This window comes from Eublepharis macularius, chromosome 8 (assembly GCF_028583425.1).
Source record: "Eublepharis macularius isolate TG4126 chromosome 8, MPM_Emac_v1.0, whole genome shotgun sequence".
NCBI classification, from domain to species: Eukaryota; Metazoa; Chordata; class Lepidosauria; order Squamata; family Eublepharidae; genus Eublepharis; species Eublepharis macularius.
The window spans coordinates 136,879,739-136,897,430 of NC_072797.1; the positions used below are offsets into that span (position 1 = coordinate 136,879,739).

Here is a 17,692-nt window from a genome sequence, read left to right on the forward strand (position 1 = left end):
CAGAGACTGGCAATTCATCAGAGGTGCTGTCCCTGAGACATCTAGATGACGTTTTACTCCTATTTTATACTTGAAATTACCTGATCTCTGCAACTGGTTCCACTGCTCCAGTTATAATCACAGCGGTTCAGACAATTTAATCTCACAGGGTGGGGCAGGGCAGTTGTATGACAAACCAGAAGGAACAAACTAAAACAAAGTAACACCTCTCAGTGTGGATTAAAAACTAGCACCTGCCAACAAAACCCTGCTATGACTAAACATTGCATGAGAAGTGGGGGGAGATGTCATGATTCTACTATAGATAACTCTCTAATACACTGAAAGATAAATATTGAAGAAGCTTATTGTAAAGATCTGCCAAGTAACCTTCAAGAACTCCATGGTTTGTCAGTAAGAGCTTTATTGAAAAGTTGCTAGTAGGGGTGAGCAACTCGGGGTTCCGATTTGGGAAAAATACCCAAAGGCAGGGTCAGTCAGCTGATTTTTATCCCGGATGGGAGGGGGTTGTCCCTGGAATCACCAGTCTGTCCCCAAGCCCTGACTCCCCATCACGATACCAAGAGGGAAAAGAGTAACTCCCCTCAATTTTTTTAAAACAAATAGGTCACTCCCTTGAATCCACTGGGAGGAAGACTATCGTCCTAACTCTTCATCCAATCCTAGAAGCTGTCCTGCAAGAAACTCGGGTGGGCAGGAGCACTGCCCCACTCCTGGACTACTGAGAAAGGAAGCTTCACGGTGAGTGAATACAAATCTTTTATTCTCAGGTGGTCCTAGGAGTGGGGCAGTGCTTACTTTTGGGACATACAAGAGCAATGTGCCCCAGGGTGGATAGTCCAGCTTCCAGGCCTTAGAGGGTATGTTGTAGTACCCTCCTGTAGAAGGTTGTCCCACACCTCCTATATGGAGCTGAAGTGTGGGGTTGGAAGGAGGATATTGTAACCAGTCTTGAGGTAATCCAAAATCAATTTTTGAGATGGATTTTGGCTTTACCCAAAGGCGCTCCTGCTGCCCTGATGAAAGCCGAAACAGGACTCTCCCCTCCCTTAGGGTATGGGTACACCTTGCAGTTTTAACGTACTGGAAGAGGATCAAATTTTCCAGTTCTGACTCCCTAAGCTGCCAATCAGCAAATTTACTACTATCTAAAGACTCCACACGCCCTGGCTTTCTTTCCACCATCTGCCAAAGGTACACCATCCCTGACGATCGGTTAGGGGTCTCAGCCAACAACTTCCCACTTAGGGAGTGGATTTACAAGTCAGATGCAGTGATGGCTATCAATATTAAAATCCAAGGCAGCTCCTTGGTATAAATTAATTAAACTTGATCATTTCAGATCCACCTTCCTAGCCAGCATTTCTCATTATAATCTCAGAATGTCTTTTACCACACGGAGCTTTCAGACGATGCAATCAGCTCTTTTGGCAGAGAGATATTCTCACATCCCTATGGAACATGGCAGCTGCATTTGTGGATCATCTACTGTGGAGAACCTTCCCCACGACCTACCTTACTGTCCATTATATATGTGCCCAGAGCTAAATTCTTGGCCAGAATCCTACCAACCACAAACATATTCTGAAATCGAGAAGATTGTGTTCTTGTTATCTGACACTGATAACCATGTGTTTTAAAGAGTCTCTCAGTTTGCACTTGCAGCCAAGAAGATAAGATCTAAGGTGGTACTGAATGAGGCTGTTTTGTGACTCCTGGGATAGTTTGGTCTACTGTACTGTTTTAATTAATTTTAATTAACTTTTTAAAATTGTGATACTGGAAGTTAACTGCTTATTAGTTGATGTGATGTTTGGAAAATTTGTGACGGCCTATAGCTATAGACAATAAACTCTGCATTGATAGTACCCTTCTGCTGAAGGTCTCTGGGGAGGACAATTTATCTATCCTATATTTCTTGATGAGAGAATATACTGATTTCCATGTGACCACCTTATCGATCGTTTCTCTTTCACTGGCTTGCTGAGAGGCCTAGAAGGGGCTGAGGCCTGGGAGTTTGGAAAGTCTAGACCGCAAGCCTGCACTTTTAGAGGCCTGGGAGGTGGCTAGTCCTGCCTTTGCTGACATTCTGCCATCCAGGCCCCTGGGCATTTCTCTTTCACTGGCCTGTGGAGAGGCCCAGGAGGGGCCGAGGCCTGGGAGTTTGGAAAGTCTAGGCCGCAGGCTTATGTTCTTTGAGGCCTGGGAGGTAGCTAGGCCTGCCTTTGCTGACTTTCCCGCCAACAGAAATTTTCCCGTCAAAAGGAGAAATGAAAGTGAAAGTGCACCTCACAAGTCCCGGCTGAAAGAGAAAACAATGGAGGGCTCCTTTTTATTTAGGGTGAGTTGGCTCTGAGACTTCTGCTACTCTTTTCTCCTCCCTCCTTCCTTTTGCGGCCCCTGTTTCCCACAGGATCAGTCTTACTGCGGTTCAGTCGGGGCTGCTGCGGGTGCAGCAGGTTCTGCTGCTGCTGGAGGCTGCTCCTTCCAAGCCTGAGGGAGTTCCCGATAATATCCGTCTCTACAACAGGCTACTGCGGACTCAAACACCGCACCCTCTGGCCGTCTGAGGGGGGTTCCTCCCAACCCAAAGGTGGGGAACCTCGGTGGAGTTTTGTGGTTGTGGCCATGTAACCTAGGAGCAACCTAGGGACCTCCGGCTCTAATGCTCACCATCACTCCAAGTGAAACGGAGGTGGGATAGGCGGTAGGGCCTTTCCTTTCCCCTGTGAGCTCTGCACTGCCTGTGGCCTCAGCCTCCCTGAGTACTGGGATTACAAGGTGCGTGCTGCCACGCCTGACTCATCTCTGGCAGTTTCTTCTTCACTGGGATCTCTGCGCCCAGCAGTGTGTTGCTGAAGATGTCCTGCTCAGATGGCAGGGCCAGAAAGACTGGTGAGTCCAGGGACAAGCCACTCCCCTCCGGGATCAAAATCAGCTGACTGACCCTGCCTTCGGAGAGGAGAAGCTATATCCCAAAAGTAAGGATTGCCCCACTCCTAGGACCACCAGAGAAAAGGCATTCCCCCCGGATCAGTAGCCTGCCAAGCTGCTGATGGAAGTCAGCCGGGGTTTACAATGCTCCTTTCCATGCCTCTGCATAGCGGCATGCAAAGAGGCATTTAAACCCCAGGATCAGCTGTTTGGCAGGGAAATCCCTGCCAAGCAGCTGATCCAAGCTGGCTGAGGTTTACAATGCCACTTTCCATGCCGCTGTGCAGCAGTACAGAAAGGGGCATTTTACCCCTGGGATCAGTGGTTTGGCGGGGAAATCCTCAACAAGCAGCTATTGGCGGGGGTTTAAATACCCCTTTCCAGGGCCAGGTAGGTAGGGTGGGTGGGTTGTGGGCGGTGGGGGAGGGGGAGAGCTAGAAGCTTCCCCCTTCACTTCGGTATACCCCGAATCTTTACAGAGCATACCGAAGTGATTTAAATACCCAAATCCAAAGTGGCTTGTCGCTTAGGGTTACGGGTGTTTACAAAGCTTTTTCCCACTTCAGATAAACCGAAGTGGGAAACTCGATTTCTTTTTCTGGTGCACACCCCTAGTTGCTAGTTTTACTGGGTTCATTGAATCTTACTGAGTTCACTGAATGTTCTAATACATCAAGGAACACTCGAGACTGAGGGAGGCACAGAAGTTTCTCAGATGCTGATCCCATTCATCAACTGGATTAAATTCTTTGAAGCAGCAAGATCGAAATCGACATGGAATATACTGAGGACTTACTTTGAGTAAATAGCCAGCATATGATATTTAATACTTTATAGTTGAATGGTTATTTATGGATGTATTTTTGTATTGAGCTTTGTACTGAACTATGTATTGATATTTATTCTATGTATTTAATTGTGTCTATTATAAACACAGAGCACTTTGAACACCATTTGCACTAAAAATATGTATTTTTTAGAAATTGTTGTCAAATACTTAGATATTGGGTGGGAGATCTTGTTGTTGAGCTGCAAGGGGAAGGGGCAATTGGCAAAGCATCACCCCTCCCTTTCATACAACAAAATTCTCTGCTGGTCCCAAGCCAATGTGAGCTGTTATGGCTAAGTTTGTTTAATGTATTTGATATCTAAAAGGGGCATCTATATTTTCGATTCTTCAGAGAACACTATCCAACCATCTCAAAGTTCAGGGAATGGTGAATAAAAATTGCACAAAAAAGCTGCAAGCAATAGACACTATTCTATCTCTTTAGTTCTCTAAGTAGTTTCCACAGAGTGGAATATTTGAAAAACCCAAAAAACAAAATAGCAACATCTAGTGGAAGTATTTATATAGTAGACAAGAAACTAAAGAAAACAAATAGCAAGTAATATTTTTGTGGACAGCCAGGGTCAAAGTTTTATAGCATTTATTGTAACAGTATTAATAGATTCTGCCATTTTGATGTTTTTAAGATTTACCATTGCAGTAAAACAACTGAATTCAGTAAGTTTTCTGAAAATTTCCTACTTTGATTATATTTCCATACTGTGCATCTTGTGTGCGTTGATGCCCTGGTATCGAGATACCATGTTTTGTTCTAGGTCCTCCTTAACCAAAAGATAAGCCAAAGTTATTTTGCAAGAGTTACTGAGTGAGTACAAACTACATTGAGGGTAACCTTATTTCTGCAGCGGTTCAAGGCCAGAACAAGGGCTTTGTAGTAAGATTTTATAAGTCACACGTTAACAATTCAGAAGTTTCATGCTGACAGCAGCCCCACTTCTTTTTTTAAAAAATGCTATTGCACTGAGAAAACTTTTGCAAAGGGCAGAGGGCTTTTCTGACCTGCCTAGCATAGTGATAAAATAAGGTGGGATGCCATAAAAAACAGTATGTTAGGCTACTGAATTTGGCATGGTTGTTTTCCTAATTAAAAAAAAAAATCAGACTGTTACCTTAAGCCATTTATCGACACACTTGGCATGGAATTCGTGGTTACACGGCAAAACTCTAAGTAGCTGCCTGGACTCAAAATCACACATGCACACTACACACCTAGAAGAGAGCAACAACAGTTTGTTTTTTAGAAGTATATGTCAACGTACTTACTCCATTTTAAAAAAATACACTCTAGCTATTCTTAAACCAGCAGCAGTTGCAGAATTGATACTGGCTTGGATCTAGACTAGCATTTCTGCACATCCAAGATTTCTACCAGCACAACGCAATTTCCCCTCCTCCTGTAGAAGCTCGAAATTTTGTCCCTGAGGCTTTCATGTTCACCAGAAAAGGGACCTGGGGGTGGGGGTGGAATTGTGTTCTGCAGGCAGAAATCCTTGTGCCCATGGAAGCGCTAGTCTGGATCCGAGCCATTCATTTTGAAGAATTTTCAACTACAGTTAAAATTAGGTAAAATAAGCCTCTAAATCTGAAACTAAAGCAACAAAATGTGGCTAATGGAGGTGCTTATTTATTATGCAGTATTTTGAACATTCAAAGTGTGTCATCTACACAAACTGAGCAATTTTGTTTGATAATCCTATAAAGTAGATGAGACTATTGTACCACATTGCAGAAAGGGACGATAGGGTGGTTTATAGCTGCAAAATGAGGCACAATGACTAGCTATAAGCCACTGCATGACTTTGAACTGGGAACTTCTTGGTTCACAGTTCATATGTCTTACCTCAATGCCACTTCTACCAGCAAGGCAGGTTTCTCTTGATTGCTTCTTCAAGGAGTGAAGAACCACCTGAGCTTCCTTGGTAATACATTAAAAAAGGTAGGTAGTCCCCTGTGCATTACTGACCCATGGGGGGACGTCGCATCATGACGTTTTCTTGGCAGACTTTTTGTTAAGGGGTGGTTTGCCATTGCCTTCCCCAGCCACCTACACTTTACCCCCAGGAAACTGGGTACTCATTTTACTGACCTCGGAAGGATGGAAGGCTGAGTCAGCCTTGAGCCGGCTACCTAAACCCGGCTTCCGCCAGGATCAAACTCAGGTTGTGAGCAGAGCTTGGTTATAGATCACATCCCAAAATCTTGCATGAGTGTGACTAAGCCAGGGAAGAGAAGACACCTATCCCACAACTTTCTGATATGTGTAAAAAAAGGCTTACGCCTCTCATGATGTATTATAGAACTAAACTCTTTTTTTAATTGCTTTGCAAGACTTCTGAATTGGAATAGTTTATGGAACAAAAAGGCAAAAAGCAATTAGTTTTTTATTTAACACACACACACCCTGTTTTACACCATTAGATATTTCCAATATCACTCTTAGTAGCTATACTAGCCTTCAACTCAATTAGGATCAAAAGATCTCATAGAAACCATCAACATGGGGAAGTTGTACTTACAGAGTCTGTTCTGACTGGTGGTTGTTTGGGTTGAACCTGTAAGATGGAAGTTGCTCAATGTCTGCTTTTGTCAGTCCTCTTGGTTTGGCCTCTCCCAGTCTTTCTGCCAAGTTAAGCAGTGCCTGTGAATGAAAATTCACCCTTTTAATTAGAAGTTCCCACTTGGGTTAACTTTGAGCAGCTTGACTTTTGTACCATATCACTTTCTATGCTGACCAGGAAAGCTAGAGATTATATTACCAAAATGAGGTCTTGTAAAGAGTGAGCATATTTATGTAGGGTGTGAGCTGTCTGCGTGGTGCTGGCTTATTGCAGGGAAAGATGGCCACAGAAATGTGGCTGGGCAGGGCAGGAAAGGGCACAGGAGCAGAGAAGGGAGGAGCTCAGTCCAATGGTCAGAGCCTGCTCCTGGTTCCTCACGGAAAGTGAAGTCTTGGCCTCAAGATCCTTCAGGCCTGAGATGGGATGGGGAGAGGGTTGCAAGTACCCTGGTCTCCTTCCTCTCATTGAGGTGCTCCCTCAATGAGAGGAGCCATTTCAACACCTCTCCCTTAGCCTGGGGCTACAAGGGTTTAAATAGGCCCCTTTGAGGTGTCCCTGCCTCATACAGACCAGGGCTTCAGCTCCAAGGATCGTCCTGGGCCATCAGCATCCTCACCACTGCTTTAACCTTTGTCCAGGCTAGGCCTCTGTCATTCTATCGAGCTGTGGCCTTGTTGACCTTCTCAGCTGCTGTGGAGCAGCCAGAATGTCTCAGCCTCTTAACTGCACCCTGCCCTTCAGCTGGGCTTTGGGGGCATGGGAAGAGCAGCTGCCAGCCACGCCTCTGCTGGCCAGCTGAGCAGCAGGGGTGGACCCAGCTGCCTAGTGCCAGCAGCCACATGCATCTCTGCTAGTGGAGTTCTACACTCTGGACCCTCAGAGGTGATCTTGGACCAGTAAGTGGGAGTACTTACAGCCCAGCATATAGTAATGTATAAAACTCTGCTTAGAAAAAAAAATTCTAAAGTTCAGTATTTTATTTATATTTATATTAGTCTGCCCTTTTCATTGAAACTCAAGGCAGAACATCAGTTTCATCAGCATGGCGACACTTTTACACAAGAAGAAAACCAGTAAAAAATGTAGTTTTTAATGTCAGAAAAATGAATTATGTCCATATATACACCGATTTCTATCTATTAATTAAAATTATAGTCCTCTCTCCCCGTAGGTGGGCTCAGAACAGATAACACCATGTAATAAAACCACATTAAAACATATAATTCGGTATCAGACAGCAACTCTACATGGCAGCCCATATTGCCGAACCCAACCCAGTACATCTCATGGGGCGAGGGTATACAACATTAGGCGAGTCGGCGGAGAACCAGGGGGAGAGGGGTTACGATCCTCCCTCAACAGGAGACCAGCAAAGTTGCTTGCTTGTGCCCCAACCACAGCCATATGCCTGGTGGGACATCTCTGTCTTACGGGCCCGGCAGAAAAATAACAAATCCTGCTGGGCCCTAGTTTCCACAGAGTTCCACCAGGTTGGTGCCAGGACCAAATAGGCCCCTGCCTCTGGTTGAAGCCAGGAGAGCATCCTTGGGGCCAGGGACCACCAGTAGTTGTTTACTGGTTGACCGAAGCACCCTCTGGGGAACATATGGTGAGAGATGGTCCCACAGATATGCTGGTCCCAGTCCATGAAGGGCTTTATAGGTTAAAACTAACACCTTGAACCTAATTTGGAACTCCACTGGGAGCCAGGGCAGCTGACACAAAACAGATGTTATATGCGCCCTATACAACATTCCCATAAGGATGCGTACAGCCACATTCTGGACCCAATGGATTTTCCAGACCAGACCCAAGGGGGTGCTGCTCCACCCCAATCCAGGTGCCTACGAAGATTGTGAGAGTGTCCAATGCCATCTCTGTCCTGTAACCTGGGCAAAAATCGGACTGAAATGGATCAAGGGCAGAGGAATCCTTCACGAAAACCTGCAGCAGTTCTGTCATCACCTGTTCAATCACCTTATCCAGAAATGGGGGGTTCAAAACTGGGCAGTAACCGGTCAGGTCAGTAAGGTCCAAAGATGGTTTCTTCAGGAGACATCTCACCACGGCTTCCTTTACCACTCCAGGAAAAACTCCGAAGCTCAAGGACAGGTTAACAAGGGCCTCCAAAAGAGCCCATATCCATAAGAACATAAGAACATAAGCAAAGCCATGTTGGATCAGGCCAGTGGCCCATCCAGTCCAACATTCTGTCACACACAGTGGCTAGAAATCCAGTGCCATCTAAAGGACTGTCAGTGAGGCCAGGACACCAGAAGCCCTCCCACTGCCTTCCTTCCAGCACCAAGACACAGAGCACCACCTCCCCACAAAGAGAATACCATCTATCTCCTGTGGCTAATAGCCACTGATGGACCTCTGCTCCATATATTTGTCCAGTCCCCTCTTGAAGCTGGCAATGCTTGTAGCTGCCACCACCTCCTGTGGCAACGAATTCCATGTGTTTATCACCCTTTGTGTAAAGTAGTATTTTCTTCTATCTGTTCTAACCCGACTGCTCAATAATTTCATAGAGTGCCCACGAGTTCTTGTATTGTGAGAAAGGGAGAAAAACACATCTTTCTCGACCTTCTCTAACCCGTGCATTATCTTGTAAACCTCTATCATGTCTCCCCTCAGTCGTCTTTTCTCCAGGCTAAAGAGCCCCAAGCGCCTCAATCTTTCCTCATAGGGAAAGTGTTCCAACCCTTTAATCATTTTAGTTGCCCTTCTCTGTACTTTTTCCAGTGCTATGATATCTTTTTTAAGGTGTGGCGACCAGAACTGTACACAGTACTCCAAATGAGGCCTCACCATCGATTTATACAGAGGCATTATGATACCGGCTGATTTGTTTTCAATCCCTTTCCTAATAACCCCTAGCATAGCATTAGCTTTTTTTATGGCAGTCGCACACTGTGCTGACGTTTTTAGTGAGTTATCTATCATGACTCCAAGATCTCTCTCTTGGTCAGTCTCCGCCAGTTCAGACCCCATCAACTTGTATTTATATTTTGGATTTTTGGTTCCAATGTGCATTACTTTGCACTTGGCTACATTGAACCTCATTTGCCACATGGATGCCCACTCTTCTAGCCTCGACAGATCCCTTTGGAGTGCCTCACAATCCTCTCTGGCTTTCACCACCCTGAACAATTTCGTGTCATCTGCAAATTTAGCCACTTCACTGCTTAATCCCAATTCCAAATCATTAATAAACAAGTTAAAAAGCATTGGACCCAATACCGACCCCTGTGGCATCCCATTTGCACTGGCCTTCCCCAGCCACGGCAGGCAGGGATCCAAAGGGCACGTGGTGGGCCTCATTGCCTGCAGGGTCCTGGAACCTCATTCTGAGAAAGGGGACTGAAATGATCCAACATCCGCCCAGAAGACGGCCAAGGGGCCTCCAGTTCCTGTACTGGGGCCAGCAGATCACAGCAGAGAGACAAGATTTTACCAGCAAAATAACTCCCCAAAGCCTCAGAGCTATATAGCTGGATTTGCAATCTGGTGTTCTCTCTGCAACAGAGAGATCAGGGACCGAACTACTCTAAACAATTGTGCCAAGCATGAGCTTGCGGATAAAATGGAAGCAGCACCTTTCATAAACATCCCATAAGATGTTCTTGCCTCTTCATCTCAACATCACCTCCACGCTTGTTTAAGCCGTTTCAACTTCCACTTCATCCATTGTAGTTCCTCCATATACCAGGGAACTAACCTAGGGTGGTGGCGGAGAGGGTGACAGGGGTGTGATTTTGTTGATGGCTTCAGAGAGATGGGCACACCAGTCCACCAGCTCATCCAATGAACCGCTAGGGGGCAATGGATCCCGCAGAGCTTTCTGGAAACCAACTAGAGCCCTTAGTCTCCACAGGCGAGCTTAAACCAGCTTGCTGCCTATGCAGGGGGGGGGGGGGCTGGTACAACCAGCTGAGCCTTCAGGACAAAGTGGTCTGACCATGGCATCGCTTCAACTACGTCTAGATCCACATAAATCCTCATCCCAAAGATCGAATCTAGTGTGGCCCACTGATACAAATTGGGAGAGTCTCTGTACTGGCATGGAAGACCCTAAGTCCGCAGCCTTTGAGGAGGCAGCAGCATCGATATGGACAGCTTGGGGTACTCCAAGGTCCACCCTGACACGACCCTCCAACAGACTCAACAGGGTAGCTGCTGGTGCTCTAGACACCAATCAGTACACCATACAGAAACCAGCATCTCCTCAGCATCCCATGTCAGGCCTACACAATCAATACCAGCTGTCTTTGGGGTGCGGAGTGGCTTGAAGGAGAAAGATCCTCGAACGAGTAACGCCACACTTCCTCCCCCCCGCCCCCCGGGGCTGATGAAGGACCGAGAACCCTGGTGGGGGCGGAGGAGGGGTCAGTGCATTCAAGGCAACCATCATGTCCTCCCCCACCCAGGTCTCATGTAGTGGCTCCAGCTCTCAACTAGCTAAGAAAAGGAAAAACAAACATAACTACAGTTTCATGGGCTTCCTCAAACACATGCAAAGTATTGACTGACCTCATAGTTTTCCACCTCCCCATCTTCTACATCCAACTCGAAACTGAAGGCGGGTCCAACTGCAGGTGGCACTGGGAGCATTGAGCTACAGAAAAAACAAGAAAGCACCAAGATTTAGTACTAGCACGAATCACTTTACTAAAAAAAGAAAAGAAAAAAGGATAGCTTTAGAACAGAAGCTTTAGAACTGAGAAATCAGAAATAGTTTTTAATACCACCACTCTATATGTAATCCCTGACATCTCCATTTAGCCAGTGCCAGCTGAAATAGGCAGCGTTGGATCAGACAGACTGAACAGGATTTCACAGACACATGGACCAGATCAATAGCCAGTATTTATTTGTGCTATGTGTGTGCACCAATTTTTTTGTGGTAAATTCAATTTTTTCTACCAAATCTGAGGAAAAAAATCAGAACTCCCTGAATTCCGAATAGATTCTATAATTCGGTCCAGCTATTTCTGGAAAAATTGGCCATTGTTTTCTATGGGAAAATCACTGGGGGGGGGGTTATTTTTCAACAAAACTTCACCAAATTAGAGGATACCTACTCCTAACGGTCCTCTAAAGACTCCCAAGTCTCATGAAGATTGGGCTGCAGGGGCAAATTTTAAGAGCCCCCAACCCATCTCCATTATTCCCTACAGGGAAGTATCTATGGGCTATTTGGGGGGGGGGGGGCTGGAAGTGACATTTTTCATGCAAACCCCACCAACATTTCAGGGGACCTACTATTGACAGTCCCCTAAAGACTCCCAAAGTTTCAGGAAAACTGGACCCCAGGGGTGGGTGGGGGGAATTCTATGGAACCCTGAACAAGGTGCCCCCAGACATTCCATTGTTTCCTAGGGGGGAAAAAAAATCAAAGCTGACTCCTATAGTACTAGCCAAGGCTTCCATGGTCAAGGCACACTTCGACATGCAAGCTGAGCTCATCCCAGAGAAAGCCCAACAGAACCAAATAGAAGCACAGGAATGGAATCCCCCCAGAACCAAACTGAAGCAAGAGGACCATCAAAACATCAGAGAATCACGTCCATTCCATCCAAATCGAACTGAAGCAAAGGATGCTGTTGCAACTTAGCTCAACAGAAGCTAACTGAAGCAAGAGAATGCCTAGTCTTGTGGCTGGGTGCTGCTTGATCCTGTTCTGTGGTGTTTCCCCACAGGCTGTACCCAGTGCCTGGTTGCTGTGAAGGACACGGGTTCTGTTAGGCTAAGTTAGGGGAGATTCCATTCCCTTGCTTCAGTTTGGTTCTCTTGGGCTTTCTCTGGGATGAGCTCAGCTTGCATGTCAGAAAGTGCTTGGCCATGGCCATCATCCCCACCCCTGCCCGGTGCTCTGGCATGGGCAGAGGGCTTGGGGAGGGGCAGGAATTTCTCCCATTTGATACAAAGATGAACAATAAGAGTGGTTCCTGTTCTCTTATCTTCTCCAAACCAGTGTCAATGAGGCATAACCCGCCCTTTATCACAGAGGAAGGGAGGCTCTAAAGTAAAAAGGTGATAAACAACTGCAGGCAGCTCTCATACTGTTACCAAGCAACCAGGCAAAGGTGTCTGCTGACTGGTGAGTGAATTTGTGGGTGCCTGTGGACTAAATCTATAGCTTTGTGTGTTTTCAGGTATGTTCACACAACCAACTGTTGTAAGTGTCAAAAGGTAAGTAGTAACAGGATGTTGAAGGAAGGTTGAAAAAAAAAACCAGTGTTGCACTTACCTGTAACTGTTGTTCATCTAGGTCTTCTGTGCAGGCACACATGGGACTGCGCATGCGCAGGTCTGCCAATTTCAGATATTTCTATAGCTCAATACCACTAGGGGGTGTCCTTGCCTCTCTGCGCGCATGCACGGCCCTTTTTCCCGCCAAAACAGCCCCTAAAGAGGTGGGGCGCCCCCAACATACCCTCAGTCCTCTTTTGCCGCTGTACTACAAGGTAAGTCCCAAGAGTGTTAGCGGGGAAGGAGGGAGGGCATGTGTGCCTGCACAGAAAACCTAGATGAACAACAGTTACAGGTTAAGTGCAACACTGTTTTTCATCGACGGTCTTCCTGTGCAGTCCCACATGGGAGATTATAAAGCTTAAATACCTGGGTGGAGGCAGAAAGTAGTAGTTACGAGAAGATCGACTGCAAGACCATTGTGCTGACTGCTGTCTTTCTCCTGTCCAGGACGTCCAACACATAGTATTTGACAAACATGTCAGCTGAAGCCCTCGTCGCCGCTCTGCAGATGTCTTGGAGACACCTTTCAGGAGAGCTGCTGACGATGCTTGAGACCTAGTGGAATGAGCATGAACTCCTAGCGGACAAGGGAGGTTAGCAGTTTCATAGCACATTAGTACAGCCTGGATCACCCAATGAGCCAGGGTTTGAGAGGTCACCCTCTTACCCTTCTTTTGACCCGAAAAACATGCAAACAGGTGAGAATCCACCCTGAAAGATCTAACTCAATCGAAGTAAAAGAGAATCGCCCTACACACATCTAAAGAGTGCAGTGCTTTCTCAGCATCTGAACCTTGCATACAAAAGAATACTGGTAGGGATATTTCCTGAGAAAGGTAAGAACTAGAAACTATCTTAGGTAGAAACTCAATTTTTGTCCCAAGGACAACCTTTTCAGCGTGAACCTTCAAATAAGAGGGTTCGCACGACAAAGCAGCCAATTCTCCCACCCTCCTGGCCGAAGTGATGGCCACTAAAATGGCTACCCTCATTGACAGATAACGTAACGAACATATGGCCAAGGGCTCAGAGGGCTTAGACGTAAAATTGGTCAATACTAAGGGCAGAGACCACTGAGGAACTATGGTCTTAACAGGAGGAAACATTGTTTGAATCCTTAAGGAATAACTTGGCAGTGTGGTGAGAAAACACTGTCTTATGGTCTATCGGGGGGTGAAAGGCGGAGATAGTTGCCAAATACACCTTAACTGAGTAGTCCGATAACCTTTGTTTTAAACCCCACAAAAAGTCCAAGACTTCTGGTAGAGAGGAGACAAAGGGGTCTGAATTCCTCTCTAGACACCAATTACTAAACTTTCTCCATTTAACAGCATAAGATCGACGAGCAGACAATCACCTTGCATTCTGTAAGACGTGAGCTACTCCAGAGGAAAGAACTAGACTGGACTGATCAGCCAAGCTGTCCGAGTTTCTCTATCCTGTGATGGAACACTCCCCTCTAGGACAATAGGTCCAGTTCTGCCGTAAAGCTGTACATCTGAGTTTGTAGTCGCAACAGGGCATGAAACCACGGTTGGTGTGGCCAAAAAGGGGTTACCAGAATGATTGAAGGCCTGTCCAACTGAATTTTGCTGATCACTCTGGTTATCTGGGGGAACGGGGGGAACGCGTAGAAGAGGTGACTCGACCACTCGAGTTGAAACGTGTCCCCAAGAGACCCGCGGCCTAAGCCGCCTCTGGAACAAAACTTGTGAGTCTTGTGATTTTCCTCGGAGGCAAAAAGGTCTACATCGGGAAAACCCCGTTTGAGGAAAACAGGGTTTAGGGAAGTGCCTCGAAGGGACCACTCATGGTTGTCCCCATGTAACCTGCTCAAAAGATCCACAATTCAATTGCCTGTTCCTGGGATGTGAACTGCCAGCAACCACATCACATTATCTGTAGCCCAATTCCAGATTCTCACCGCTTTGTTGCACAGATTCACAGACGCTGTGCCCCCCTTGCTTGTTTATATAAAACAGTCGTTGTATTGTCTGTGAGAATCTGGATGGTCTTGTTCTTCACCATATCTGAAAAGAAAGCCAAGGCATAGAACACAGCTGTCAGTACTAGAAGATTAATATGCTCCTGACTCTCAGAATCACCCCACACACCATGAGCATAAGATCCTTCGCAATGAGCTCCCCATCCCAGATTAGAGGCATCCATCGTGATGGACACTTGTGGCTGTTTACAACCAAAATGAACACCTTGAAACAGATTAGCATCTACCAACCACCATTCTAGGGAATGGAGGATCTTCCTAGGGACATTAAACCTCCTATGTTGAGGGTCCCTGTCTGGGGAAAAAACTGAGGTAAACCAAAGCTGTAGGGAGCGCATATGCAATCTAGCCAGAGGTACCACTGCAGTGGCAGATGCCATACACCTTAATAAAGTCTGGATGAACTGAGCCGACTGAAAGTGGCACCTCTTAAGTCTCTTGATAAGGGTCTTAATCCTTATGGCTCTCTCTTGGGGCAAGAATCCTGCATTCTGGGTACCATCCAGATTGGATCCTATAAACCGGATAACCTTAGAAGGGGTAAGCTTGGACTTCTTTTGATTTACGAAGAGGCCCAGACAAAGGCAAGTGGTCAAAGTAACCGAAACTTGTCTAGTTACATCCTCAGCCGAATTTCCAACCAGTAACCAATCATCCAGGTAGGGAAAGATACAGCACCCCTGGATACTTAGATGGGCCACTACTACTGCCATACATTTAGCGAAGACCCACAGAGCAGTGGATAATCCAAATGGGAGAAAAACATGGTTACCATAGGAGAAACAAAAGAACTTATGTTCCGGAAAATTTGTTAATATGGAAATAAGCATCCTTCAGGTCTAGAACCATGAACCAAGCGTTAGAAGGTAATAAAGTCAGGACTGCCTACAAGGTATCATTTTGAACTTATGAACTCTAATAAATTTGTTCAGGCTACGAAGGTCTAGGATGGGCCGAAGGCCCCTGTCCTCCTTTTCTACCATAAATAATTTAGAATAAAAGCCCAATAAATCGGCTTTATCAGTGACTTCCTCAGTGACGTCTTGTGTCCATAGGTAGAGCTGTGGTTCTCAACCATGCATGACGGCGAAGGACAACAGGATCTAGTCAACGTGTCTGCCATATTTCAGCTGGCATTGATTTGGTGGCAGGAAAGGTGAACTGCTTCTTCTTGAATGACTCTCAGGAATATCTTTTGATCTTCTGGCAGTTTAGGTATAAAGGTGGCCACCTTATTCCAAAGGAGGAGCTGATAGGCAGCCATCATCGCAGAATAATTTGCAATCTTCACTTCAAAGGCCGCAGAGGTATAAAACTTGCGTCCCATTGCATTCCAGCTGTCTATTCTCCTTATCTAATGGGGCCGACAGAGACTCGTTTGGGCTTCGCTTGTATCTCTTCAGTTACTAGAGATGAAGGTGGTGGGTGGACAGAGAGGCAGGGACAGAGGTCATCTTTTACTGTGTAAAGGCTTTACACAGAGGGAAAATCAAATCTGAAACCGCCTTCCACCCCTGCTATGAATAGGAAGGTATTCATGAGTTGTAAGATTTTATCTGTGAAGATAAGTTGTAAGATGATTGAGAAGACCAAGAGCCACGAGACAGCGATCTAGGACGCCCTGGGGTGGGGTTTTTTTCCACCAGAGTGACATCCTTCTCATGGCTACTTTCAGAGCGAGGAGCACTGCGTGGTGATGAGTGATCCCCTGATCCTCAATGTCCCTTCCCGAGGGGTTCGGAGCCAACATCCTCCGACCGTTCAGGGGGATCCAGAGCTAGAAGGACACTCTATAAGATAGCTTTGTTCTGTTTCGATGACTGATGCTTTCTCTTCTTTTCTAGATCAGACCGGACTGATCCCAGAACTGACGTTGGATCCGATAGTGTTGGTGCCGAGGCACAGTCTCTAAGCTGGTACGGTGAAGGTCGGTCCGAGATGGGCATCAAAGATGACGGCATGCCACTTCAGAGAGTCTTCGGATCGGAGACCCTTACCGGAGCATCATCCCAACAGCCCTGAGGGGATGAAACAACCGCAGCCAACATCGAGGGCATTCGACTTCAAGGAGTCTTCGAGCCCACTGCAACCATACCTGAGACGGTAGGAGTCGGTTCTGATGCACTTCAGACCGAGGTCAGAGTTGAGATTGGTGTCAGTCTAGGCTCCGAGTGGGTAGGAGAGGAGCGGGAGTGTGGCGTTTTCGAGCCGGTCGAAGCAGGACCAGGTTGGGCGGTGGAGGAACCGGGTGAGGCAGAAGATCGTGCCTTAGCCAGTGGATACGTAGCCTCCATAGCACGTTTCCACAAGGAAGCTTGTAACCTTCCCGCCCACTCTGATCTGGCCTTCGAGGTGAAGGCTCAACAATGTTTACATGCTGGCGTGTTGTGGGTCTCGCCCAAACAGTAAAGGCAGCTCGAATGGCCATCGGACTTAAGTCATCTTTCTGTCGCAAGACACACCATTTGAAAAGCGCCGTTTCCGACATTGTTGAAGGATTTCAAACGAGAAGAGCTAAGAACCTCTCTCATCAGTAGCAAAAGAGGAACTGAGGGTATGTCAGGGCGCCCAGCCGCTTAGGGGCTGTTTTGGCAGGAAAGATAGCCATGCACAAGTGCAGAGAGGCGAGGGCGCCCCCTAGTGGTATTGAGTTATAGAAATCTCTGAAATTGGCAAGACTGCACGTGGGACTACACAGGAAGACCGTCGATGAACATTTGTTATCCTCCCTTATACAACAGACAGTTGCAATCTGGTCTGGCTAATAAAGCAGAGCTTTAAGTGGAATGACCAAAATGAAAGTTTTAATATGGATTCATACTGAAAAAATAAAAATATTTTACATTGATTTTTGAATACAAAAGCACAGCAAATGATTAAAAGTGTATGCAATCTTCTCAATGAGTAAGAACAGAGAGAGTTGATTTTTATTGCATTAACAAAAGCATAATCAGAAGCATAAAATGGAGAAGTTTTCTGCTAAAACATGATCAGGAGCCAATTGTGGTACAGACCATGAATTGTTAATAGCATAAATTAGAACAAAGCTGAAGAAAAACATCAAAACGATCACAGTGCCAAAAT

The 17,692-nt window shown here is 46.2% G+C and overlaps 1 protein-coding gene across 2 annotated transcripts in view; it reads right to left on the reverse strand.

Moving 5' to 3' along the window:
- The window catches only part of RNF38 (ring finger protein 38), a 153,701-nt gene that overhangs the window by 4,222 nt on the left and 131,787 nt on the right, over positions 1 to 17,692 (reverse strand). Inside the window, exons 9-12 of one of the 2 annotated variants that reach the window (XM_054986255.1) lie at positions 10,879 to 10,963; positions 6,301 to 6,422; positions 4,894 to 4,993; positions 4,466 to 4,545 (exon numbers count right to left, since the gene is read on the reverse strand). In XM_054986255.1, the coding sequence (XP_054842230.1) occupies positions 4,471 to 4,545; positions 4,894 to 4,993; positions 6,301 to 6,422; positions 10,879 to 10,963 (382 nt within the window). In that variant the 3' untranslated portion in view covers positions 4,466 to 4,470. The remainder of the gene's footprint in view (positions 1 to 4,465; positions 4,546 to 4,893; positions 4,994 to 6,300; positions 6,423 to 10,878; positions 10,964 to 17,692) is intronic. The other variant, XM_054986254.1, reaches the window with a different exon arrangement.